This window comes from Dasypus novemcinctus, chromosome 15 (assembly GCF_030445035.2).
Source record: "Dasypus novemcinctus isolate mDasNov1 chromosome 15, mDasNov1.1.hap2, whole genome shotgun sequence".
NCBI lineage: Eukaryota > Metazoa > Chordata > Mammalia > Cingulata > Dasypodidae > Dasypus > Dasypus novemcinctus.
In genome coordinates, this window is record NC_080687.1 from 4274203 (window position 1) to 4300041 (window position 25839).

At 44.5% G+C, this 25839-nt stretch overlaps 1 protein-coding gene across 6 annotated transcripts in view; it reads right to left on the minus strand.

Annotated features, from left to right (window-relative positions):
- NBEA (neurobeachin) overlaps positions 1–25839 on the minus strand; it is a 579373-nt gene that overhangs the window by 63613 nt on the left and 489921 nt on the right. For all 6 annotated transcript variants that reach the window (XM_071208160.1, XM_071208159.1, XM_071208158.1 and 3 more), the window contains exons 44-46: positions 23326–23438; positions 6501–6641; positions 343–462 (exon numbers count right to left, since the gene is read on the minus strand). In XM_071208160.1, the coding sequence (XP_071064261.1) occupies positions 343–462; positions 6501–6641; positions 23326–23438 (374 nt within the window). The remainder of the gene's footprint in view (positions 1–342; positions 463–6500; positions 6642–23325; positions 23439–25839) is intronic.

Sequence of the window (25839 nt, forward strand, 5' to 3'; positions counted from 1 at the left end):
CAATTCCTGCTGTGTTTTATGGAACGGGCCAAATATTGAGTTAACAGCAGGAAAGGCAATTTACAGGCTTTTTTCTCATCTCCTGATTATTCGATCTAAATTAGATAGGAATTTTTTGAAATAACGAAAACACCCAGAGTAATATAAAATGATCCTGAACCATTTTCTGTGATGTTCAAAATGATTTTCCTTGGTTTCTTTTTAGGTTAGATGTACCATATAATTTAAAAATATTATGAAACGAACCTGCAATGTAAAATGCTTTCTATTTAGCTTGAATATAAAAATCCAAATTGAAGCATGTTTTGGAATTCAGTAATGTCAAGAGACAAAGGCGCCTACCTTCACATCAGACGTGTCTCTCTGGCTGGTTCTCCAGGACCTGGCCACCGAGGAGAAGGTGCGATCTGGGTGGTCGAATTTCCCTTCGTTTGCGTTGAGGAAGAAGGTTGTGAAAGGTTCCTGCGCGAGAAAACAGAAGCGGGATCTCGATCATTGTGAAGGGGCCCACAGCTGCCCCCTCTGCTCCTAAGGCATGGCCACCTCTGAAGCCCCGAGAGGTGCAGGCAGTGCAGGGTGCTGGGGGGCCCGCGTGGGTGGGCGGTGGCGACCCGGCACCCTGTGCCTGGTGGCCTGTCCCCTTGTCTGCAGGGATGGGTTTTAATGGTCTATGGTTTCACGATAGATGATTCCGGTTTCTGTCAATTTACAACGCGGACCTTCTTCCCAATAATGAATGGACTCAGAAATGGCTCGGACGCCCACCTCAGGCTCCCCATGGAGGCTGGGAGAGGAGCAGGACGGCGCTGCGCCTGGCCAGCATGACATGTGCCACCCCACGAGGTCCCTGGCGGCTCTTGGGGCCTTGGCGCCGGGGCCCTCATCCCTCTCTGTGCCCCCCTCACCCCTTGCCTGGCCTCTCCTTCCTTGTCCTCTGTCCACCACGTCCTGCAGCCTGCTTCCCTCGCTCTGCTCCCTGGCTCTGTCCTTTCCATCTGCTCATTTTCACGGGCACGGACCTCCCTGGCCCCCCGAGGCTTCCAGTGCTCAAGTAGCGAGCTGACCCCCTCGGGGTGCGGGCGCCCTGCTCGCGCTGCCCAGGGCTCCGGACCTGCCGCTGCCCGCTGTGGATGGCGCGCGCCACCTCTTGCTAGCCAGTCTTTCCTCCACCACCGGGAACCACTGCTGGCATGCAGTGCATGTCTGCTGAGTAAACGAAATACAGTCCAGATGAGACTTAATACTCAAGATTCTTCCAGATTCTGGGATGTTTACCGTAGGCTAGCACAGAGTCTGCTGTCCAGGCGTGTTTTCATAGCTTGGACCCTCGGAATAGCATTATCACAAGTCCCGATGCAATCAATTTTAATGCTTTTCCACAGTTTTATTTGGGAAGGAGGCACTGTTTTCCTAATCATCATATTTGATTCCAATTTTTAAAGTATTAAATGGCATTTGTCCTTAATGATTTCTTGGTTAATTACATATATCTTTTTTTCCATAGTTCAATTCTTCTCTCTTAAATCTAGAATGAACGATGTACCACCTCTAAGACTGATAATGCCAAGAAATCAGCATGACATGTTCCTAAATACTGTAGTTTTTTTTGAACATGTCATTCTTTTAAAATTTTTATATGCATAAAGCATTACGTGCCCCTTTAATCTCCCCTGCTCGCCGCCAGCCGTAAAGGGCTGGCTGTGGGGCACCAGCTCATAAAAGCCCATCTTCCTCAACTTCCTCCTGAGCTTTAGCTGTGACTTGATGTCACCCATTTTATAAATTTGTAACGTACTGTTGATATTTCATTGTTGGTTGTGAGTCAGAGAGAAGTGTGATGGAGGAGTTAATGTCAAGAATGCTGTAGGAATATACAGGCCGAGAGGGGCACTCTTGATCCCCCTGAAAAGCAGATCCACACCCCAGACACCCACGTTGCTGTTGGAGTGTCACTGAGAGACAGACGGATGCCACCAAAATTAAGTTGAGAGAAAACATTCTTAGGAGATTTCTTTCCTTCATTTGCTTTGTAGACTACTAATTCGCTATCAAACACAAGGAAATGAGTGCAGTACATCTGATCACTAAATTAAAGTGGGGATATCCTAGAAGTAGTAAAGTTAAACAGAGTGAAACATGCAGATCTCTCGCTGGGTGCCCTGCCTCCAGCCTCCCGGTTCCCCGAGCACCCGTCCCCTGTGAGCTCCTGGCTCATCATGGTCAGCACCCAACGATGGACTGCTGGGAGCTGGCGGGCGGCTAAAGGTGAGTTCCTAACCACTGTCAGACAGAGTCCTGTCTTTATTTATTTATTTATTTATTTTTTAAAGATTTATTTTTCTTCCCTTCCATCCCCACCAGTTGTCTGCTCTCTGTCCATTCGCTGTGTGTTCTTCTGTGACCGCTTCTATCTTTATCAGCAGCACCGGGAATCTGTGTTTCTTTTTGTTGCGTCACCTTGTGTGTCAGCTCTCCGTATGTGTGGTGCCATTCTTGGGCAGGCTGCACTTTCTTTCGTGCTGGGCGGCTCTCCTTATGGGGCACACTCCTTGCGCGTGGGGCTCCCCTTTGTGGCGACACCCCTGCGGGCAGGGCACTCCTTGCGCACATCAGCACTGCACGTGGGCCAGCTCATCACATGGGTCAAGGAGGCCCAGGGTTTGAACCGTGGACCTCCCATGTGGTAGGCGGATGCCCTATCCATTGGGACAAGTCTGCTTCCCAAAGAGTCCTGTCTTTAGAATCCACTTTTCCTGATCCCAGGATGCTGGAGTAAGGCATGGATTTATTTCCCCTCAGTGGGTAGTAGGCAGAGTCATGTAGGGGCCCAGACTTGTCTCCATGCTTTTCTCACCTATTAAATGGATGTTTATACATGCAAAGCCTTGCTTCTTACATCAGCCACTAAAAGCTGAGCTCTACCCCATCCTAAATCATAAAATCCTCCCCAGTCTTCAGCCCTGAACGAAGTCATGCCAAGAATTGTGCTGATGGGTGGATACGCGATAAGGACGGGTACTCTGAAGACACTGTTAAGCTTCTGGCTGCTGAGCTTGGGAATCTTGCATTACCCCAAAGCTGAGAACACTAAAAAATTCTGCCTCTCACTGTTTTAAGGAACCTTTAGAAGGACCTGATTAAGAACTCTTCCAGGGCCACACATTGCTGACATATATTCTCATTTTTGAAGGCCGCTATGGAGGTGGAGGACGACAGAAACGGACCAGCTGTCTGCTGCCAAGTGAGCGCTGCTCCTGCAGCCCGGGGCCTGGAGAGCACGTCCCTCCACCTGTCCCCTAGTACCTCCGCCCCGGGCCGGCCCCCCTCCATTTCCTCAAGTGCTGCATTAACTTAAGGTGCTTGTACGTTTATTCTCCCACCACATGCTGATGGAACCATTTTCTGTGTGTATGAAGCCGTATTAAGTATTTTATCATCATACTAGAAAAACGTTCCATTTGGGAGATAAAATGTACAAATGAATACATATTCAGCAGAAACTGCAGAAACTGAAATAAAGACACTCTTTGGCCTTAGAGTTAGGTCCCCCGATCCAAGTCATCATCAGCAGGCTGCCTCCTGCTGCTCTGTACGCCCCGGCTTCCTCGGTGCTGCCTCTCCACCTGCACCCTGGGGGTCTGCAGTGCCCCCCAGCACCTGCATGGCCCCTCCAGCACCGTGTGGTCCTGGCAGCCCTGCCACCCTCCCGCAGTTGAACCCAGCTCCTTCATTCGTCCCTCCCATTCTGTCCACTTGTGCTTAGCCATCTCACAGACAACTTCTCCTGATGTCCCTCTCCCCTTGGAATTTTCTTTTTCCTTCTTTCCATTCCATCTGAAAGCCAAATACCAACCCATCCATGATGACTGGGGTATAAGCACATCAATGACGAGGAAAGGCGGAAGTTGTGCAGTGACATGCAGTGATGGAGAGCAGGGTAAGGGCGCTCGGAGGGCCGGCACTGCCCCACCCCGGCAGCTCACCTCATCTTTACCCTGCAGGGCAGGTATTATTATTCCTGAGAAGGTTCAAGGGCACGCACTAGGAAACGGAAAAACCAGCATGTAAACTGGGCTTTCCCTAACTCCATAAGTTAATTTTCTCCTCATTGTTTTTCAAAGAACCCAGGGATCTTCCAGAATCCTCACAGAAGTTTCTATGGTTAACCTGTAGCATGACCAAGCTCCTCCGCTCCCTCTAAGTAAACCTGCACTGTCTCGAGCATCAATACCGAAGACAAACACGATAGCCATCTAGTATTCCCTAGCATCAGATTGTGGCTTTAGATGACCATGATTGCCAAGTGCTTCTACTATTTTTTCACTGCAAATCTTCACTTTTTAAGCTACATTACAGTTTAAACAAGCTCTTGGGTAAGCTTTCAAAAGACCTATAATTTATAAAGAAGTTCCAAAGTCTAAAGAACTGATTTATAAATTGGCTTTTGCTGCACAATCTATTTAGCTCCCTCAGAAATATGAGTAAATGTTTGGGAAGTGCGTTTTGAATAGTAAGGTGGAAGAAAATGAGTTTGCAAGACGAGTAGGTCCCTGAGGGCTGCCGGGTCAGTGGGAAGATTTAAGTATGTTTGTGTGAATATTATAGGTCCAGGGCAAGACTTAAAAGAACAACATTCCAAGTAAAAGCCGTCAGTCTGTACTATTAATACCTGAGGAAACTCCAAACTCTGCTACAATGCATTATGCATCATTTGGCTAAGAGTGGCTAGCAAGGAAATAGCCTTATATAGAGTGGTGAAATTTAGACGCGTGATCTCCTGGTAGCTTGTCTAAAATAGTATTTTTAGTTTAAAGTAAGGAGGTATGTAGTTCAGTAGCATTTTAAGCAATTATTAGCATTATCATATCAAACATATTGACAAACTAAAAGTGAGTTTAATGAGTTAGGGATAAAGGGGCTTGAAGGGTAAAGGGCAGACACTTACGTTAATCTCTATGTTATTTTTATGAACAAGTTCTTAGTGACACAGATTTTAATGCATTCTCTCCTTCCTAAATTCCTTGCATCATTAGGTTAAACACTTAGTAAGCTACTAGACCAAGATACTGCTGAGTGTAAAAGCTAGACGTAAGGTGTGTTGGCTAGCCAAGTTCCCATAAAAGCAATTCCAGAGCTGCCTTCTCTCTGTAATAGCAGCCACTAGCCACAGGAGGCTGAACTTTTGACATATGACTAGTTCAAACTGAGGTGTGCGTTAAGTGTAAGATACACTCTGATATCAAAGACAGAGTTTGGAAAAAAGAAGGTAAACTATCTCATTAATCATTGTTATGTTAGTTACATGTTGCAATTACAGTATCTAGGATATAGCAGGTTAACTAACAGACTTACTAAAATTAATTTGACCTGTTTCTTTTTACTCTCTTACATGTGGCTATCAGAAACTTCAAGTTATACAAGTGCCTTGTATTAGATTTCTATTTTGCAGCAGTGCTACAAACAATACTAAATGGGCATGAATAAGATAAACGTGTAGAACATTCTTCCATATTCTTGAATCGACTTAGGCTTTATTTCACTGGAATAATATACTCAAGGATAAACTGATTTCTGACTTAAAGTATTTAGCTTATTAGGAATAGAAGTAGGTTAACTTAACTCACTTATTGATAACATATTTTTATGGACTCACACTTGAAAGGTATCTGAATAAGTCCTGTAAGTCAGGCTTAAGCTAATTTGATTACACAAAAACCTTTGAATACTCCTTACACATTTCAAAATACTATCTATCGCATATATAATCTCACTGAATTCTCACAACCCAGTTGCTGCTGTAAATGTAAAATGTGGGTTCAAATAAACTGAATCATAAACATTTTACAGCAGTAACTGCTTGTGGCAGAACACCTCTCCGTGATTTACAGGTTGGTTAAAACCTACCCATACTCCATGTCCGAGGCAAGCGAGACGGGGCCTGCAGAGAGAGGGTGGTAGAGGCCATTCTAATACGTGAGGTTTGAAAGGAGAAAAATGGGGAATTGACTGTGGAGCCGGCGGGGGCCAGAAGGAAGGAGCATGGTTTCCTTGTTTTTTTAAAGATAAGAGAGACTTGAATATAGCTATATCTTAGGATAAAGAGATAGCAAACAGAAAGAGGTCTTTAAAACACTAAGAAATTGTAATGCATTGGCACTACATTGCCAAAGAAGCACGAGAAAGAGGGACAGGGTGCGTGGCAGCTAGAAGCACTTGTGAGAAAGGAGGCAGTGGGATAAAGGAAAATGAGTCTATGAGTTTGGTTCCTTTACGACAGGTTTAGCTTTACGGAGCTCACGATAATCTTCCTAACCCGATTTTGCAAAGGAGATGATTCATTAAAAAAAAAAAAAAGCATTTAGCTTTTGCTAGACTTTGGAAATCTCTTTATTGGTCTTTAATCCTTTTTTTAAAAAAAATTAAGTGTATTTGATTTTTAATTTATGGATGTTAAAAAATGTAAAGGATTAAAAGGAAGTGCAGTTGATGAAGACACTCACAATTCGAACGAGCCAGGCCAGGGTGGAGGCGGCCGTGGAGTAGTGCGTGTTGTAGTGGCAGGGCGGGCTGTTCTCGTCGTCCCACGTCTCGTAGCGCTCTGCGTAGAACACAGCTCTCTTGGGGTTCAAAGCGCCAATGGGCTACAGAAAGAGAAAGAGAAACAGTTTGTTTCGTACATTGTATTAGACAGTCTGGATTGCAAATCTTAATCCTGAAATTACTTCACTGTAGTCAAGCTTAACCACAGAATAGAAACAAATTATTTTGTATTGTATCTGAACTAAACTGGACAGTGATATTTGCCGCAAATCATTACACTCGTGGAAAACCACCTGAGAAGATGATTCAGGCATGCAAGGCTTCTGGACTTAGTCAAAGTTCTAGTAAAGTGGGTCACTTGAAGCTGAGCTGGCTTAAATGGTTAAGCCCAAACCCATGTTTTTATGCTATTTTTCCACCCACTTTACAAAATACATAACAAAAACTTGGCTTGGAATACAGGAAATCCAAGGAGGAGCATGGGAAGCAGCTGACCATGTGCTGTCCATTAGAGAAAGCCCTGGCACCCAAGACCCATCTGGAAACCCCTTGGAATGTTTGACCCATCTGCCATTGTTAAGTGAAAAGCAAACCTGAGGGCGGAGGGCGAGAAGCAGACACGGCAGGTTCCCTGGGAAGCCTTTTCTAGGGTGACTGAGGCCGCCCCATCCGGCCGCCGCGCGGGACGCCAACCCCGGGGTGGGCACATAAATGCACACTGCGCAGTCTTGTCTTTTCTGTTTTTCAGCAAAGCACGTGCTGACAGGATCATTGTCTTCAATTTCTCAGCAGACTCAATCACTCAGAATTTCTAGCCCACAGCCCTCGACTTTCTAATAGCACACCGCCTTAGCTTTAGTTTTTGTCTGACTTTGGTTTGACGGTCCATGGAATCTGCCCTTATGATAGCTGTTTTGCTTTATGTTGTATGATATAAAAATAAATGTTTATAAAGAAAATGTAAGATGAGTACTAAATAGAATATATAACTCTTCTATTTCAAAATATACTATTACTAGTTAACTATGAACTCCCCCCCCCCAAGGCTTAATTTTAACAAGAGAAGTAGTGGAAAATTAGTGTTTCAATGGGACAAATAATATTACACAAGAGAAAAAGATCTGCTTATAAATTGTGTGTGAGCTTTTTCTTTTAGTCCCAGGAGTCTAATTCAAACAATACAATGATGTCAGCAGTTAAAAGTCTGTTAGAATTTCCATAATAAGCTCTAATATGCAAGGGTTCTTATACTGAATATTAAAATTACTTATAAATTTTGTTAATTTTCTTTAACTTTAATTATGACTTGATACAGCCCAATTTAACAATTTAATTTTAAAGCTATATTTCTTGTGTACAACAGCATTAATACTTTAAAGTTCCTAAACTCTTTTGTATTCATTTTTGTAGAACGAATTATGAAAGTGCAAAACTTTGTTTAAATACATTTAAAAAACTATTCTAAGGCTTAAACTTTATTCTATATTAACTCTCATTGGTTATTTTTCAAATCTTTTTACATAGATTTTAAAAAGTCAATACAATTTCATGAAACATCACATAAAAATTCATAATATTTAAAATGAGCATATAATTACTGTTTTGGTAAAAGGATAATTATTAAAAAGGGAATCTAAGTTATTACTAACTTCAAACAGTAGGTTTTCACTCTAAAATGGCTCATTTACTTTATGCTTTTCTAGGTATGTAGGTATCTGTTTTTCTAAGTCAGTCTTAGAAGTATATTCTTTAAACATTTAAAATCCTTGATACTTTGCTATGTTCCAAATACGCTAAAAGATCTTTCACATGCATAAAATGTCTACATAATCCCTAAGGAGCAATCTTATCTGATATTGTTTGTTCTGCAGACCTCACAGAACATTCTGGAAAAAGCAACATGACCCTGTCTCTAATCTTTTCCAGACTTCTCCTTAACTACTGGAAAAGGGATAAAATTAATGTTTACATTTTTTAGTTAACTCAAGCTTCCAAGTAACTTTTAGTGTTTTCCAGAATAATACTTCGTAGGAAATAGCTGCACATTATTAAAATCTGTATATGCCTCCCCTAGTAACTTTTAAAAATAGATTTCTAAATTGATTTTTACCTAATGCACATTTAGAAGTGAATTTTATAGAACATAATATAAATGATTTTCTTTGCATTATTTTTTTATGTTGCTTCTAATATTCAAGAAACAATAAACCATTTGAAGAGAAAAAGCTTCAAAAGTTTGTTCAAGAAATTAAAATTTCATCATGGATGATGCATTTACTTATGCAAGTCAAACAAATATAATATCTATCTATCTATCTGCCTGCCTGTATATAAATTGATAGGCTTGTAAATTTGTTATCTTTTAAAATTTGAGCAAATAATGCAATGTCAATATCATTTGGATTTAACAAAAGGATAAGGTAAGAGTTCTGGTGAAAAAGTACAATTATACCTAAAGAAATTTATAATTTAATTTGCAGTCTTTTTAGATTTTTAAAATCATGGTTACTGTAGCAAGTACCAGTTTCATTTTCTCTTAAACAGTGGGCTTTCAGGTAGAGCTTAGCTCTTTAGGTGTTTTCATATGAAAAGGTTTAAGGGAAAGTTGAAAATTCTCTATTAGATTTATTGTTACTTTTTTCTTTGTAAGTTTATGTGACAGGAAAGAATGATGCCGAGAACAAAGTAAAACTCTGAAAAACTGCTACCTCTGAGACACTTCATTATAATTCAGATTTTAACACTGCTATGAAGCCCACATAACGTGCAAAGAGCACTGTTTTCAGTGGGACTGATTACCAGTGTTAAAAAACGCACACTCCTTGTAAAATGTCTAGAAAATTCCATGTCGACATGAAACTCTACTATGTTTACAGAAGAAATGAACGCTGGGGAGTTTCTCTGCTCCTCACTCAGTTTCCCTTTTTTGATGAGTAATCTGTCTCACATGGGCCACGGGAAGCTTTACTTTCCTGATTATTTATCATACGGAACCAAAATCCTGGCAGCTCTCATGGAGATTCACACTTCCAAGGCCATGAGAAGGGCCACCGTCAGCAGGCCTATGCGATCCGGCCCGTCTCCTCTGCGCGCGTCCCACCCAGGCCTCGTCCTTCTTGCTTTCCCCACAGCCACGACGTGCAGCAGAACGTGCTTTCCTGGAAACATGCTTTGAAACACTGCTCGGGATCCTTCTGCCCCGTATTTCTGAGGATTAAACTTTTCCTTGGCTTCATTTTCCTCTCTGTTCATGTAGCCTTGATCTATTGATACTTTTCTATTTTGTAAAACTCTGCAAGTTATATCAAGTCCTTTATTTTATTTACTTTTTAAAAGATTTATTTTTTATTTCTCTCCCCTTCCTGCTCCCCCCCCCCCCACCCAGGTTGTCTGCTCTCTGTGTCCATTTGCTTTGTGTTCTTCTGTGTCCACTTCCATTCTTGTCAGCAGCACCTGGAATCTGTGTCTCTTTTTGTTCCATCATCTTGTTGTGTCAGTTCTCTGTGTGTGTGGCACCATTCCTGGGCAGGCTGCACTTTCTTTCGCGATGGGTGGCTCTCCTTACAGGGAGCACTCCTTGCGCGTGGAGCTCCCCTACACGGGGGACACCCCTGCGTGGCAGGGCACTCCTTGCGTGCATTAGTACTGCGCATGGGCCAGCTCCACATGGGTCAAGGAGGTCCGGGGTTTGAACCCTGGACCACCCATGTGGTAGGTGGATGCCCTAACCACTGGGCCAAGTCTGCTTCCCTCAAGTCCTTTATTGAGAACACGTGTACATAAATAAAATAAGCAAAGATGACCAACTGAAATAACATACACAAAAAATACTTATTAAATACTGCAGGAAGCACTGAAAGGACATTAGAGAACATAAAGTTCTGAGCACAGAGTTGGAAAGTTTTGAACAAATACATAAATATTGTAGGTGGACAGACCTGAGGCTATCAAAGTAGCTGATCATCTCTAGGAATAAAAAAGCCTTGTGAGGAGAATCCCAATTAAAGAAATATTAATAAAACTTACCACTGGTCTATCAAAAGGAACTGAACAGGCCCAGGAGGCCGTGGGGGCCGATTCTGCTTGAGGCAGGTTAGTCCTGTCACAGCCGCGACTCCACGGGACAGAGCGTGGCCGTGGGGCCGGAGCCAGGGGGAGGCTGCTCCGAGAACGAGCCAGCGAGACCCTGCCGCGCCCTGGCCGCGAGGACCCATCGGGAAGCCCCTGCTCGAGCCAAGCCCGGGTGACTCCAAACAGAAAGGCCCCCATCACCCCGAGAGCTAACAGGTGGGGTGAGAGCAGCAGGCAGCCAGGGCCGCTCCCCAACATGGGTCAGGGAGGCGGGAGGCGGTGGTCTCGTCTGTGTCGCGGGTGTGTGCCTTTCTCTTTGCTCTTGTTTCTCAATAAACTCTTAAATTCTTCTTTGCGACATAACTGAAGACCCTGGAAGCTCTGGTGTGTCCTGACAACACGTGCAGAGACACACGAGGCAAGTGCGTGCTACGTGGGCTCACGGGGTCAGGAGGCCCAACGACCAGGTGCACCTGGTAATGGTCTGGACATCTGCACACGACACCGTCTTCATGTCTGCTTTCTAGGTGACTTTCAGAAGTCTCGAGGTCGGCAGGGAATTCACTAGGAACCTCATTTCAGCAGGGGGACACAGCTCCTTTGCGCACCACTGCACTGCTTTCAGAAAAGCGGCGGACGGAGCGTTACCCTAAGGCCCTGTGGCGCCTGGGTCCAGCGTTCCTGAACTGACCACCCCATCTCCACTGTCGGGTGTCGAAGCCAATAAACTCTCTTTTAAATGAAAGCCAGTAAGATGATTTTTCTGTTACTTGTTGAAATGTCAAACAAAAACAAGTTTTACTTATTAGATTGTCAAAGATTATTAAGTTTCAAAATATACAGTGCTGGCCAGGGTATAGGAAAACCCTTCATAATACTGGAAGCAGGAGTATAAATTAGGAGAAATTCCTTGTGGGCCAAATTGGTAATGAAAAAAAAACACACACATTTTTGATTGAGTAATTTCACTTTGAGGAATTTATAATATAGAAAGAATCAGATATATTGCTCACAGCATTGCTTGAAATGGCAAAAACTAGATGCATTTCTAATGTTCAATCAGAGACTGGTTAAATAAATGACGGTACGGACACACTGCTGTTGACTATGCAGCTGTTCAGGAAGGCGGACCTGAAAGGATTCGAAGAGAGTCATTCAATACACACGAACTGAGCGCCTACTACGTATCAGGAACGACTGCAGACCCTGGAGATACGGCAGGGGATAGCGCAGCAAGGCCCCTGTTCCCACGAAGCTCCATGCGTGTGCACCTGCACACTTTGGAAGAAGAGAGCAAGAAAACCCAAAGAAACGATTAGGCAAACGAGAATATACCAGATTAAGTGCTCTACAGACAGTTTAAACAGAATAAAAGGGTGGCCGTGAGGGGATGGAAGGGAAGACTGAGTGTCTCAGGCTCAGCCGAGCAAGGAGCCAGGTCTGGAGTCCAGGGCAAGGGGCAGAGGGACGGCAAAGGCTCAGGTGACTCGCCCAAGAACAGAAGGAAAGGGGGGACTCGGGCAGGGGGGCAGACCGAGGGCTGAGGAGAGGGGACAGGCGGGGCCAGCGGGCACCCACCTCTGCAGCCTGCGTGAGGAGAGGGGACAGGTGGGGCCAGCGGGCACCCACCTCTGCAGCCTGCGTGAGGAGAGGGGACAGGCGGGGCCAGCGGGCACCCACCTCTGCAGCCTGCGTGAGGAGAGGGGACAGGCGGGGCCAGCGGACACCCACCTCTGCAGCCTGCGTGAGGAGAGGGGACAGGTGGGGCCAGCGGGCATCCACCTCTGCAGCCTGCGTGAGGAGAGGGGACAGGTGGGGCCAGCGGGCACCCACCTCTGCAGCCCAGGGCTTAGGAGAGGGGACAGGTGGGGCCAGCGGGCACCCACCTCTGCAGCCTGCGTGAGGAGAGGGGACAGGTGGGGCCAGCGGGCACCCACCTCTGCAGCCCAGGGCTTAGGAGAGGGGACAGGTGGGGCCAGCGGGCACCCACCTCTGCAGCCTGCGTGAGGAGAGGGGACAGGTGGGGCCAGCGGGCACCCACCTCTGCAGCCCAGGGCTTAGGAGAGGGGACAAGTGGGGCCAGTGGGCACCCACCTCTGCAGCCCAGGGCTTAGGAGAGGGGACAGGTGGGTCCAGCGGGCACCCACCTCTGCAGCCTGCGTGAGGAGAGGGGACAGGTGGGTCCAGCGGGCACCCACCTCTGCAGCCTGCGTGAGGAGAGGGGACAGGTGGGGCCAGCGGGCACCCACCTCTGCAGCCCAGGGCTTAGGAGAGGGGACAGGTGGGGCCAGCGGGCACCCACCTCTGCAGCCTGCGTGAGGAGAGGGGACAGGTGGGGCCAGCGGGCACCCACCTCTGCAGCCCAGGGCTTAGGAGAGGGGACAGGTGGGGCCAGCGGGCACCCACCTCTGCAGCCCAGGGCTTAGGAGAGGGGACAGGTGGGGCCAGCGGGCACCCACCTCTGCAGCCCAGGGCTTAGGAGAGGGGACAGGTGGGGCCAGTGGGCACCCACCTCTGCAGCCCAGGGCTTAGGAGAGGGGACAGGTGGGGCCAGCGGGCACCCACCTCTGCAGCCTGCGTGAGGAGAGGGGACAGGTGGGGCCAGCGGGCACCCACCTCTGCAGCCTGCGTGAGGAGAGGGGACAGGTGGGGCCAGCGGACAGCCACCTCTGCAGCCTGCGTGAGGAGAGGGGACAGGTGGGGCCAGCGGGCATCCACCTCTGCAGCCTGCGTGAGGAGAGGGGACAGGCGGGGCCAGCGGACAGCCACCTCTGCAGCCTGCGTGAGGAGCACGAGTGGTGGAAAGCCACTGGCTGGTCTCAGGCTCGAGAGAAACGAGAGCCGCGCTCTGCTTTGAAAGGTAAACCCAATGGTTTTGTGGAAAATGGGTTACAGGGAGGGGGAAATGATCACTAGTAGCGGGATAACTGGAAGAAAAAAGATGGCAGAAACAGTTCCGTATTCTCTAAAAATCCTATAATACAGACGCACTATACCTTTGTGCAAATATCCAGAGGAAAAAAACTGTGCTGAACATATACAAGACACTCTAACGATATTTACCTCCAGGGTGTGGCAATGATTAAGACTTTTATAGTCTTCCTTTCCCTTTTTTACTATGTCAACAAAAATTGGTTTCTTCTATGCATAGAATTTTAGTGGGCTTTTTCAATTCTATGACCCTGAAGTATCTTTCAACTGTGAACATTTTAATTTTAATAAACTTTAATAAACAATAGTAACTTACAAAGACCACAGATTTTCAAATCTTGCCTATTATTAACCACTGCGCTTCGAATTGTCAAACATTAAACCTGTACTCGTTCAAACAAGTTAGATGATGACACAAGGGGACAAAAAAAAAAGGTCCAGAAGGGATACAACGGAACAGCGGGGAGGGGAGGTGTGGCCTGGCCCGGCGACACACCCCTGCGCAGCTCTGCCCGGTCCCGCTGGAGCAAACCAGGTTTAAAGACGGCTGCAGGATAACTGGGAAAACCTGGTGTGGGCCAGCGCAATAGGGAGTTACTGTAGGCTTTGTTTGGGGTAGTAATGGTATTCTGACTACATAGGAAAATGCTAATATTATTTTGTATACTGAAGTATTTAGGGGTGAAGTATCATCTCTTTAATTTACTTTAAAACACTCCAGGTAATCAAAAATAAGACTAATATGTTATGCCCAAGTATGTGGAAAGTGGGTATTAATTATTATTGGTACTTTATGTTTTAAAATTTTCATAATAAAAATTCAAAATAAAATGCAGTGCAAAAGCAAAACAAAAAAGTTCTTTCTACAGTGTTTACTTTTTAGGGTTGCTCTTACAGAAAAGAAAACTTTAGAATGATTAGTTTGAACATTTGTATTCTAAAATGTGTAAAAATTGTGTTCTCTTAAAATGGTTTAGATCTCACCTTTGCAGTTTTATGCATATTATGAATTTGCATAAAACATTCTCATTATCCGATGATACTCAGCTAATCACTACACAATTTACAAATACATTCTTAAAAAGTGGAACCTGAAGTAATTGGAGCATTCATAAAGGAAGTGTTAAGATTATTACTCTGCTTGCTTTAACTGAGTATACTTCTACTTCCTTTCATAGGGCAAGATAAACACACCTGATCAAACTATGAAGAAACAAATGTTTATCCAAAGTTGATTTTTGATTGGCAAAATTTATCAGCAGCTTAGGGTGGACTGGAGTCTCTGGAAGACTCTCTCGTGCACTTTTGCCTCCTCTGCTCTGACCTCAAGAGACTGCTTTGTCCAAGATACAAGATTGTGCCCCTCGTGGGTGTCAGGGAGGGCTTTTTCGGTTGCATATACAAACGTCCAGGGCATTTAGGAAAGGTGGAGGGTGTCTAGAAGGTAACTTAGGCACTAGGCTCTCCCCCCTCATTGTAGATCTACCTGCCTGCTGTTGAGAAATAACAGGTAACAAACCACATAACCAAGCGACCCATCCCAGAGTTGTGAGGGTGAAATGCATGCATGGAAGAGGTGCAGGGCAGGAATATCCTGGAATAATCCCCAAGACGACCGGGGCTCACTATCTAATGAAAGCAACCGTTTTCCATAGCTACAACGTGGCTGGGTAATTATCTGCAGTCTCCACGGTCTATTCTCCCCGTTTTCTATCGTTAAGTATCGGAGAGTGATGTAGCTGAACACTCATTTCATGATCACCTCTCAGGTTCCATCATCCGCTTCAGCTGGAAAGAAAAGTTTAAAGGACACTGACTCTGGCCTAGTTGTGCCGCGGCAACTGTACACCTGCAGAGGGGACACGTGGTTGTGAAATCAGAAGCCCCCAAAGCAGGCTCCCTTCCTCTCCCCAGGAGTGCCTCTCGAAGGAGAGCCCTAGGATGCGGTTCCTTCCTAAGGGGCTCGACTGTTTCCAAGCGGGCTCTGGTATTCACTGCTGCCCTCCCCCGAGAGGAACGAAGAAGAGGGTGAGGGGACCTCTGCCCAGCAGACAGAGCCCAGGGAGTGGGTGGGAGCTCTGTCCCTGTCCTTGAAGCTTCCTGTCACTCCACTGCACGTGGCAGTGGGGATAAAAAGCAAGCGCGCAACGACCTCGAAGCTTCTGCTGCCGCAGTGTCTGTAAGTAACTGTGGCTGTCCTGTTCTAGTCTGTGCTTCCTTCCCTTCTACTAGAAGGAAAAGAACATAGTACGCTGTGGGGTGCATGGAGTTAAACGTGTAATGAAAGAAGGAGCAAAGGAATAAAATCATTAACTTAAGTCAATCTCATTTGGAATTTGGTGCCCTCCTGTATTTTTCCCCTTGCCAGTTATGCTTCCGGCGTTGATTGCTCCATGAGCTTCAGAGCAGTCGCCAAATACTGACCATGGACACCTTGCCCTTAAGCCTACTTATCCTTCTGCATTGCCAGATAAGAAAAGCCCAACAAGAGCAGCTGTCGACATGCTGTGGGTGGGGGTAAGGCTGCAGTCAGCACACACTTAGACGATGTCAAATCTGGCAGTAGGTTTGTAGATGGTCTAGCATTGAGGTTACACATTTCCACTTTTATCTCTCATATCACCATAGTCAGCAATGAATACACTCAGTACATTTTCCTATATGTCATGTTGTGGTGTAAAAAATTAAGCATGAGGTAGATTACACTACAGTAAATAAAACAAACGTAATTTTAGATGCTTACTTATGGGGGAAAAGAGCTTTCAAGTAACTGTGGGAACTTGCGCTCTTGCTGAATTGGGCGCCCCCTTTTCTCGTGGCACCGGGCAGTCGGCAGCACCGGGGGTGGGGGTGGTGGCTGGACCTGGCACTCAGGTGCACCCACTGGCACCGTCACAGGTGGAGCCTCCAGGCACCGCCATGTCCTCTTTCTAAGGGGCATAAGGATTGGCTTATCATCACCTGCCAAGCAATTCCTGAGTCAGGGCTGAAATCTGTTTTTCCCCCTCGATGACCGTGTGCGGGTGTGAGCAGGCTCCCTTTGTGCAGAAGCGATTTCACTTACCAAGGGCATGCCCAGGACGGAGGTTGACTCCACTGACCTTGAGCCAGGCTGCCGGCCGCGCCCGAGCTGCCGACCACCGCGGTTTAAGAAAGTTCACACGGGAATCTGAGCACACCTGAAGCGTGCGCACACAGCCTGTTTGAGGATGGAGTTCCCCAAAGTTCACAGCTGCGGGAGGGAAATCTATAGCAACTGAGAAAAACAACTCTCTAACTCACTGTTGGCTGAGTACTGAAAAGACATGTCAAGGGCGGACTGCTTCATCAGCTGTTCATCGTGTCAAACTACAAGCTCTAACCTGGAACTACAACAACAAAAAATTGAATCTGCAATGGCTACTCAAATAAGTGGTCTAATACATGTTACTAATAAAGAACTTTCATTGCTCCTGCAATCTTCAAATGTTCAATTAAGTGGGCTAAGGAGAGAGTAAGAATATTAGGAATAGAAATTATATAAAATATAAAATAACAGTTTATCTTATATAAAATATAAATACATACATATTTTAGTCTAAATGAAAGTGGATTTTCAAGTTTCCATATGCAATTAATTTAACCAGTATTTTGAAGTTTAAGGCATTGATAATTTAATAATTTAATGAGATGAAATTGAAATCCTTATTTAAAAGGTATTGCTTTTTGTTTTCTTAGAATAAAAATTAATTAAATCAACTGCCGTTTCAATAGATTTAAAAAATCATTCCGAAGGTAATGAAAGTCTGCTTTGTGGCGCTGTCACTAAATGCCACGTGTGCGCCTCGCACTTCACGAGGTGCGCTGCCTACTTCGGTGCAGTTTCGTCTGCCAGCACCTGCACATGAGTACCGCTGCGCTCGTTTCAAAGATGAGGAAGCGGCCGACGGCGCAGCCCGTGGAAACCACACCGGCACAGCCCGCGTCCTGCCCCCGGGATCCACCCACCACCTCTCATCGCTACTCCTCGTCCAAAGGAGAAAGAACAGAGCTTCGCCAAGTTCGGGACTAACCTTCCACGGCAGCTAATAAAGAGCTTCCTGCGCCAATGAGAGCGGAGTGCCGCACAAGGCTGGACCCAGGCCCCTCCCCTGGCCTGTCCAGGTGACCACCCCCCACAGGAAGTGCTTCTGCTGCAGAGACATTCATCTACTTTGTGGCTCATTTTTTCATTCTTGTCTGCACAATTCCATAAAAATATTAGTTTTCAACATGCATTTGTTACATATCAAAAGCATTATTTTCTCAATGGTCTAAGGCAAGTGTGCAAGAGGTGCCAGTAAGAGCTGGGATAGGGTCTGGTCAGCTGGAGAAGAAACAACCTGGTGCAGGAGACACCTGAGCCCCTCTGTGCTCTCTTCATTTGCCTCTTCCAGGAAGCCGCCCGTGCTTACCTAAGACGGAGTGCCTTCCTCTGCACTCAGGGGAAGATGCAGGTTTTGTGAGGCTTGAAATTTCCACAATTTGGAGGAGAGGGGCTCTCTAAGAAAATGAACATAAGACTAAGAATATAAAATCAGGGACAGGACACAGGAAGGAGGCCGCTAAAGCACAGGTGCTTACAACTTAAGCTTCGTTAGCTTTGTGGTAAATTTATCTGCCTCCACTTAATGTCCACTTATTAAAATCTGTACCTCTATCTACATATGAGAAGTGACTTACTGCCTGCTGACTTTTTCCTTTGGACTGTTTTCCCCCTGAACAATGGGCATCCATAAGGCCAGGAATAAGCCTTACGGGCCTCTCAGCACCTTGCTATGTGTCCTGCAACTTATTTCCTAGTCTCCAGATCATAGAAATTATAAAGAAACCCTCAAATACCCTGTGTCTCACACCTGTAACAGAGGGACCCACCAACTAGCCCCTTTCATTTGGGAACAGCGTAAGCCACCACGCCACCATTCTTCAGCGGGTGTCTTGGGAGATCCTGACTCAACTTCCAAATCCGAGCATGGAAACAACTGGTTTATCCCATCTCCAATGAGCATCCCGGCCCCCTGGCTACAGCAACTTGTTCTGAGATGGCGGAAGAACTTATCTAGCACCAGTGAGACATGAGGAGCCATTTTCTGGGAAGAAAAGGTTTCTTTTATCTTCCATGGGAGCGCTCTGGTAAGATGATCAGTCTTCAGTCTTCTTTTGGAATATGATGTGAGTTCTGGAACTGTTGCAGCCATTTTGCTATTGATGCGTTTAGAGCTAGTGGGGGATATCCAGTGGAGAGTGTGTATGAAGGCCAAAATGTAGAAAGCAGCGAGAAGGACAGAACCAGATCCTTGGCGGCACTGGCACTGTCAGAGCCACTGGATCAAATCTTGCTGAAAACCCAGCCCTGGAACCAGTAGCATGAATTCACTTTTCAAGTCAATTTGATTTGGGTTTTCTGAAACTGTTTTTCAAAGGTTCCTAACTGATACAACACAGAATTTTATGAAGTCATTGTAATGTACTGGTATAAAGGAAGAAAAGGAAAAATTCAATATTTTTAGGATTGTAGGTTTCATAGCTTCTTATTGTTTTTATAAACTACCGAATGTAAAAATTATTTGGGGTCCCAAATGTTGTTCATTTAGGAATAAATTTCAGAGTTATTCATTTGTAGGCTTTGACTCAGGATTCCCAGTCTTTGTTTATAAACTACTTTTGCCGTTCAGGGTCTTTTAGAATGATTCTGGTGAAGAATTCCATTCAAACATTCCAATTCTCCTGTGAATTTCTGAAGATGACTAACAAACTCTCCATTAAATCTCCCTTTGTGGTATCGATAAAACTACAAAAATGTTGTGGCTTCTTAGTGGCCATCTCTCCACCAAACACTACTGTATTAAAGTCGTTTTGTGCCCCAATTACATTACTATATTTAAAGTGTCATCTTCCCATTAGGCACATAATATATTTTCATACACTACACTCTTGTTTATTAATGATTTTTATACGAGATAGTCTTGGGTTTCTAGCCCATTTGTAAGAAGTTCCTATTAAGAAATGCAATGGAGCATGGAAGCAACGCAAGAGTAATTTATTAACACATTAAGAGGCTTTAATTTGCTAACATTTTCCTATCATGTTAGTCTGACAGAATATAAAGAACAAATTGCTAAAGCATGGAATACAGTAGAATTGGAAGAAAATGCTATTGTAAGAGCTCTCGGGTTCAAATGTTCACAACACGAAGCACTTGATGCTGGCAAAAGTACTGTTAGCTTTCATGTGCTTGAATTTCTTCAGGCTCGGTTTACTCTTCTGTTTAACACTCCATGACGTTAGGAGTGTCCCAGCTGTCTGTCTCTCAGTATAACGTTGGCTAATTGATCCCTGGGTCCCTCTAGCACCTAGAATGTCAAAACTAAAACCTGCAATGAGCTGGCAACTAAGATTTGATCAGGAAGTCAAATAAAATGAGAGAACTGCAGAGTGAATGATAGATGAGGACACAGACGAGTAAGCAGACTTCAAAAACAGGTATTTCAGAATAAGAGCTAATATTCACAAAGTGTTTCTATGGGACAAGTTACAGTCTTTAAATATTTGCATCATTTGATCTTTATAACAACTATTTGAGGTAGGATGGTATTATTCATACTACAAATGGGGAAACTGAGGCTAAGAGAAACTTGCTTCAGGTCACACAGCTAGTAAGTAGTGGAATACACAACTTCAACTTTGGTGGAGTTAGCTTTCAAAGTCAAGGGAAAGTGTATACCATTTATGGGATTAGTTTTGTATTGGCCACAACGCCATACTCTAGCTCACAAATCTCCTCTTACCCACCTCTTCTGCTGGTTTAATTCCATAAATTCACTCCCATGAATTTCATAAATTCACTGCATAGTGACTGTCTCAAAATAGAGGCCCTTCAAGTTCCGTGTAGTTACAAGATCAATTTTCTTTTTCTTTTTTCTCCTTAAATGGCCCTGATCTCCAAAGACCAGATGGATAGACTTTCTAGGGTATCAATGAGGTCCAACTCATGTCTGCCCCAAGTAAAAAATAAAACAGAACACCACTGTAATGCATAGTAACTTTTATTTAAAAAGAGATGAGAGGTTCCTCAAAAAGTTATATATAGACAACGATTCTACTCCTTGGTATATATATATATATATATCCAAGAGAACTGAAAACAGATACTTAAATATTGTACACAAACGTTGAGAGCAGAATTATTCATTTTAGCCACAAGATGGAAACAACCCAAATATCCATCAATGGATGAATAGAGAAATAAAATGTGGCTTGTTCCATACAAGAGAATATTACTCAAGCCATTAAAAAGGAGTGAATTCTGATACCTGCCACAACATGGATGAAACTTGAAAGACATTATGCTAAGTGAAAGAAGCTAGACAGAAAAGTAACATATTGCATACCTCCATTTGTATGGAAAATCCAGAACAAGTAAAGCAAATAGTGGCAGAAAGCTGAGTAGGGGTTGCTGGGGGCTGGGGGAAGAGGGAAAGGTGGAATAACTGCTGAATGGGCTCAGAGTTTCCTTTGGAGAAGAAGAAAATGCACTAAATGCCACTGAAATGTCTACTTTGAAGTGGCTAATTTTATGTTATGTGAATTTTACTTCAATTAAAAGAAAAAGAAATGAGGTATGCCAAGACAGTAGACTTTCAAGAGAGTCTGTAAATCTACTTCACTAAGAAATTTTTTAAAAGGTTTAACCATTTTTACAACTGACTTCTTAATCAGCATATGTTAAACACAATTCAAATGTTTGGGACATTTTTGGCCAATCTAGTATAATCAAAGTGAGCTTTAGGTCCTCTTTCACCATAAGGGTGCCTCTTCTTGCTTCTCTTTAGAGAATCTGATCCTCCTTGCGTGTTCTTACTCCCAGGGTTCAGGCTGCCCTTCACCAGGACACCCAAGCCCCCAAATTAAAACAAAAAAGTCTATACACATATGGCTTGCCCATCTGTGGACTGCTAACCCAGAACACCAGGATGTCTGAAGGAGACAGAGAGGAATTGGGCATGAATGGGCTGAGGCCTACTCGGACATCAGCTTCGACTATGGAGAAGCGTCTCAGGCTGTTTCCAGCTCCTCACTAAGTTTCAAAAAGTCCAGTATCCCAGGTAGGGTCCTCCAGACAAAAGAGGTAAACTAAACACAATTTTGCCTTTTATTTCTTATATCTCATCCTTCTTGCTAGGGTGTGTGCATATGCATAAGAATGTAGTTTATGGTGAAGATAATGTGCCTTATATGGGACATGATTCCCAGGGATGAGTTTCCCTGGCACTAAGGGATTATTACCAAGAGCCAACTAGTGATACATTTGAAAAAAAGACTTCCACCAAAAGGGGGAAATTTTAAATACAAATGAGATTTTACGGCTAAGAGGTTTCAAAGTGAGTTGGAAGATCATTCCAGAGGTAATGCTTACGTATGTCTCAGAAGGATCTCAATGACTGCCACAGTAAACAATGCCTCAAGCAGGGGGACTCCTGAGGGCTCTAGAGATACCTGGATCCTATAGGCAGGGCAGATAACCCAGGAACTCAGCATCCTGTCATTGGGCCTTACCTTGGAATATATAACTTATCCCTACAATATATCACAGTGGGACTCACTTATAATTTTTCTAAACATGGTTCTTAAGTCCCTTTTACTTGAACTTATAGTTAGCACTATACCCATTAAATATGTGTCCCAGAGACTGGAATCTTCTAGCTGTTCTTATGCCAATTGATCGCTGAATCTCAGCAGAGTTGCAGCCAGCACCTACCGTCCAATTCATTGGACTCACCCAGGACAACTAACAAAAGGATGATGACAGACAATGCCCCTCCCAAAAAACAGAGAGTATCTATAACTGCAAGCAAGACAGTTCCATCCATCTGCCCTATGAGATCTAAGCCCCCTCTCAATCAGAAGCAGAGTGGGCATCATAATCCCTAAATCCCCAAGACTGAGGAATGAACAAACATAAGGGCGGAATCCAACTATGGAGTAAAGTAGACTCATCATTATTCTAGTAATGGAAGAACTTATAACACTTATATAAAGACAGTGGTCACTGGAGTTTCTGAGGGGAGGGAGAGGGAAGAGCAGTTATAACATGGGGCATTTTGGGGACACTGGAATTGCTCTGCATGATATTGCAACGATGGATACAAGCTATTATACATTTTGTCAAAACCTATAAAAATGTGTGTTGCAAAGTGTAAACCATAACGTAAACTACAGATCAGGGTTACTAGCAATACTTCAATACGTGTTCATCAATTCTAACAAATGTACCCCACTAATGAAAGACAATTGTAGCAAAGGTACCACACTAATGAAAGATGGGGAGAAGTGTGGGAAGGGGAGGGGGTGGGGTATATGGGAATCCCCTGTATTTTTATGGAATATTTATATAATCGAAAGCTTCTTTAAAAATAATAATAAAAAAAGAAGAAAAAAAAGATAATGTGCTTTATCACCCCAGCTCTACGTCGCAGGATGACTCACTATCCTCACTGGCGTGGCCTGCTAAGCACAGGGTGTCTGAGCAGCCTTTCCCGCACTGGCTCTTCTCAATACCCAACCCTTTAGCTTATGCCAGAATGGCCCCCTCTCCTGGGGCTTCGCGCCTGTGCGAAAAACTGATGCGATGTAGACACTGGCTACCACCAGACAAGACAACCACACTGACTTTCTTACAAACATTACCTGGATGTATAAACCCTGGCAGAAAAGCTTTTAGAATAGTCTTAGGAAGAAAACTGACACCCAGGTATTTAAAGTCACCTTTGATAGATCCCTGAAGTTTCCCGGAAGTGTCAGGTCCAATTCTTCTGATTCATAGTTTGTTAATACCCATGGAAATACTGGATACTGGTTAAGATCATTATATGTCCGCCCTAGTAAAGAAAAAGAAAAACGAAACTTTATGTACATTAATTGCTTATGAAATGGCTCCTGTTTTTATGAGGAATAAGGCAGCTTTTACATATCAGGTGAAAAGTGACTTTTGTGTATTGAACCAGGCCATTGTTTAATCAAAAGCATGCTTTTAACAAGGTGTCTCAAGTGACTTGCTTAACTCCAGGATGAGAACTGAGCAGCTAGAATTACTAGCGAGAGGCCGCTGGCTGTTGATCAGCACTGAGCTCTCCTCCTGGGACAGGCGACGCCTTTCACCTCCACACGAGCCTGTGGCCTCAGTTCTCGCGCCCATCGCGGGAGCAGAGGGCCTGCACCCCCCCTGGTTTGGCCCCCAGGATCCGCTCTCTCTGACCACGAAGAGGTCGACACTGCAGCTCGGAGGCTGAGCCTGGGTGGCCGGGGTCCCTGGACGAGAGCACGGGGCAGGCCACCCTGCTGGCAGCCCGGACGCCGCTGGCAGCCCGGACGCCGCTCCCAGCGCACAGGAGACCACGGTGCCTGGCTGAGAGCAGGGGCAGGGCCGCTGACAAGGTGCTCCGAAGCCTGCAGACGTCGGCGGGTGCTTTTCACCCCTTTTGTACTTTGTACTTTAATGGACCTCAGGCCAGGGCTGTCTATTTTGTAACAGAAAGGGGACCTCATCCTTCCAGTAGGTTCCTGAGGCACAGTGGAAGCGTGCAAAGCTGTGGGGGCCTCAGCACTGAGAACACATCAGCAGATGAATTCGAAGGAATCCCTGCCGTCAAAGGAACAGCATCTGAAGAAAACTTGCACTGGATGAGATTTTTTTCTTTTGTTAAATGTGTTATGATCAAATCGTGGGCAACTTTCTAAATTTCCATTCAATTTCATATAAAGAGCAATTTCACTAGTATTTAGTAATATGGAGTTTACCCTGTGCCTCTTGTTGCACACTGCATACATCATAACAGTAACACAGAAATGGATACGCCACAAGTGACGTTAAATAATCTACTCTTATAGCAACTGCTAAATGTGACTGGGAAGCAGAATAAACAAGCCACAACCTGAGGAGGAACTAAATCTGCTAAGAATTAAAAGCATCTAATGAACCTAGTTCATTTGGCAAAGGTTTTATCATGACTATTCTACCTGTGGTTAATCTGGGCCTGTTTCCAACGTGCGTATTTATGTAGATACAGATTGTATGCTGCGTGCTTGGTGAAAAGCTGAATGCTGCTGCACCTCGGTGAGCATGGGAATGTGGTTCCCCTTTTCCTCTCACAAGGCACCCTGCAAACCCGGAGCGAATGCCCGGCGCGCTGTCTGCCTCACCAGAGGCTGGACAATCACGAATGCGGGGTGTGCATGTATGTACAGCTCTTGAGTACAGCCACATACTATGTGCTCAATAAATGTTTGTTGAATGACTACTCATGTGATAAAAATGGGACAAAATGAATCGAATTTTAAATGATGAGCAAAAATAAGCCAAGGCAAGAAGGTGACCTCCAGTCTCCTGGGAGGATGAGGCTTAAGCAAAGGCACAGAAGTCCGCGTGGCAGGAAGCGGCTTTGCCTGGGTGCGCGGAAAATGCCCGCAGCTGGGAGCTCAGCCAAGGAGCATGCAGCTGACGCACCAAAGTCTGTGGTGAAGGAACCTGCAGCAGTCGCAGGAGGCTGGAGCAGGGGAAAAGGTTCTGCTGAACCACCACCATTCTTGTAAAATGCAAGCTGCACAATTAGAAGTTAAAAAGTCACTACTGAGAGCTCATTATCTCTCTGAACCGAGGCACCTGACTTCTGTTTTTCCATGTGTGTGTATATATACATACATATGTGTGTATGTGTGTGTGTATCTATAAGCATGCATACAGTCTAGACTGGCCACAGCCAGCTATTTCTGGGATTCTAAATGGGTCCATGGGATATTTAAGGCCCTGCCATCTTCTGGGACAAAGTTTTCATTAAAAATCTATAGATCTCAATGAAAAACAGGTCTTTTGGTACTTAAGTGCCCTTTTATAGGATAAAGTTGGTACTGTTGATACAGCATATATTTGTATTATTCATATAATAGCTGAAAATTAGATACCATATTTGTTTTTAAAATTTCTGATAAACACAACATAAAAAGAGAAAACTTCTTTGAAGGTATATGTATGTTAATAAAAATGATTTTCTAGTAAAGGGAAAGGAATAATGCTATTTTTGGGGGAAAATATAAAGGAAAACGGCATCATTTTTAAAACACACACTCAAACATAGATTCATGCCACTGGTCACAGCTCATGGAAATTTATCTGTCCTGAATTTTTGGAAACTCACTTTAATATTTTTTAGAACTCTCTTTCAAAATAAACGCTGACAAAAAAATTACTAATTTCTAAATTAAGAAAGCTTTACAGCAACATTT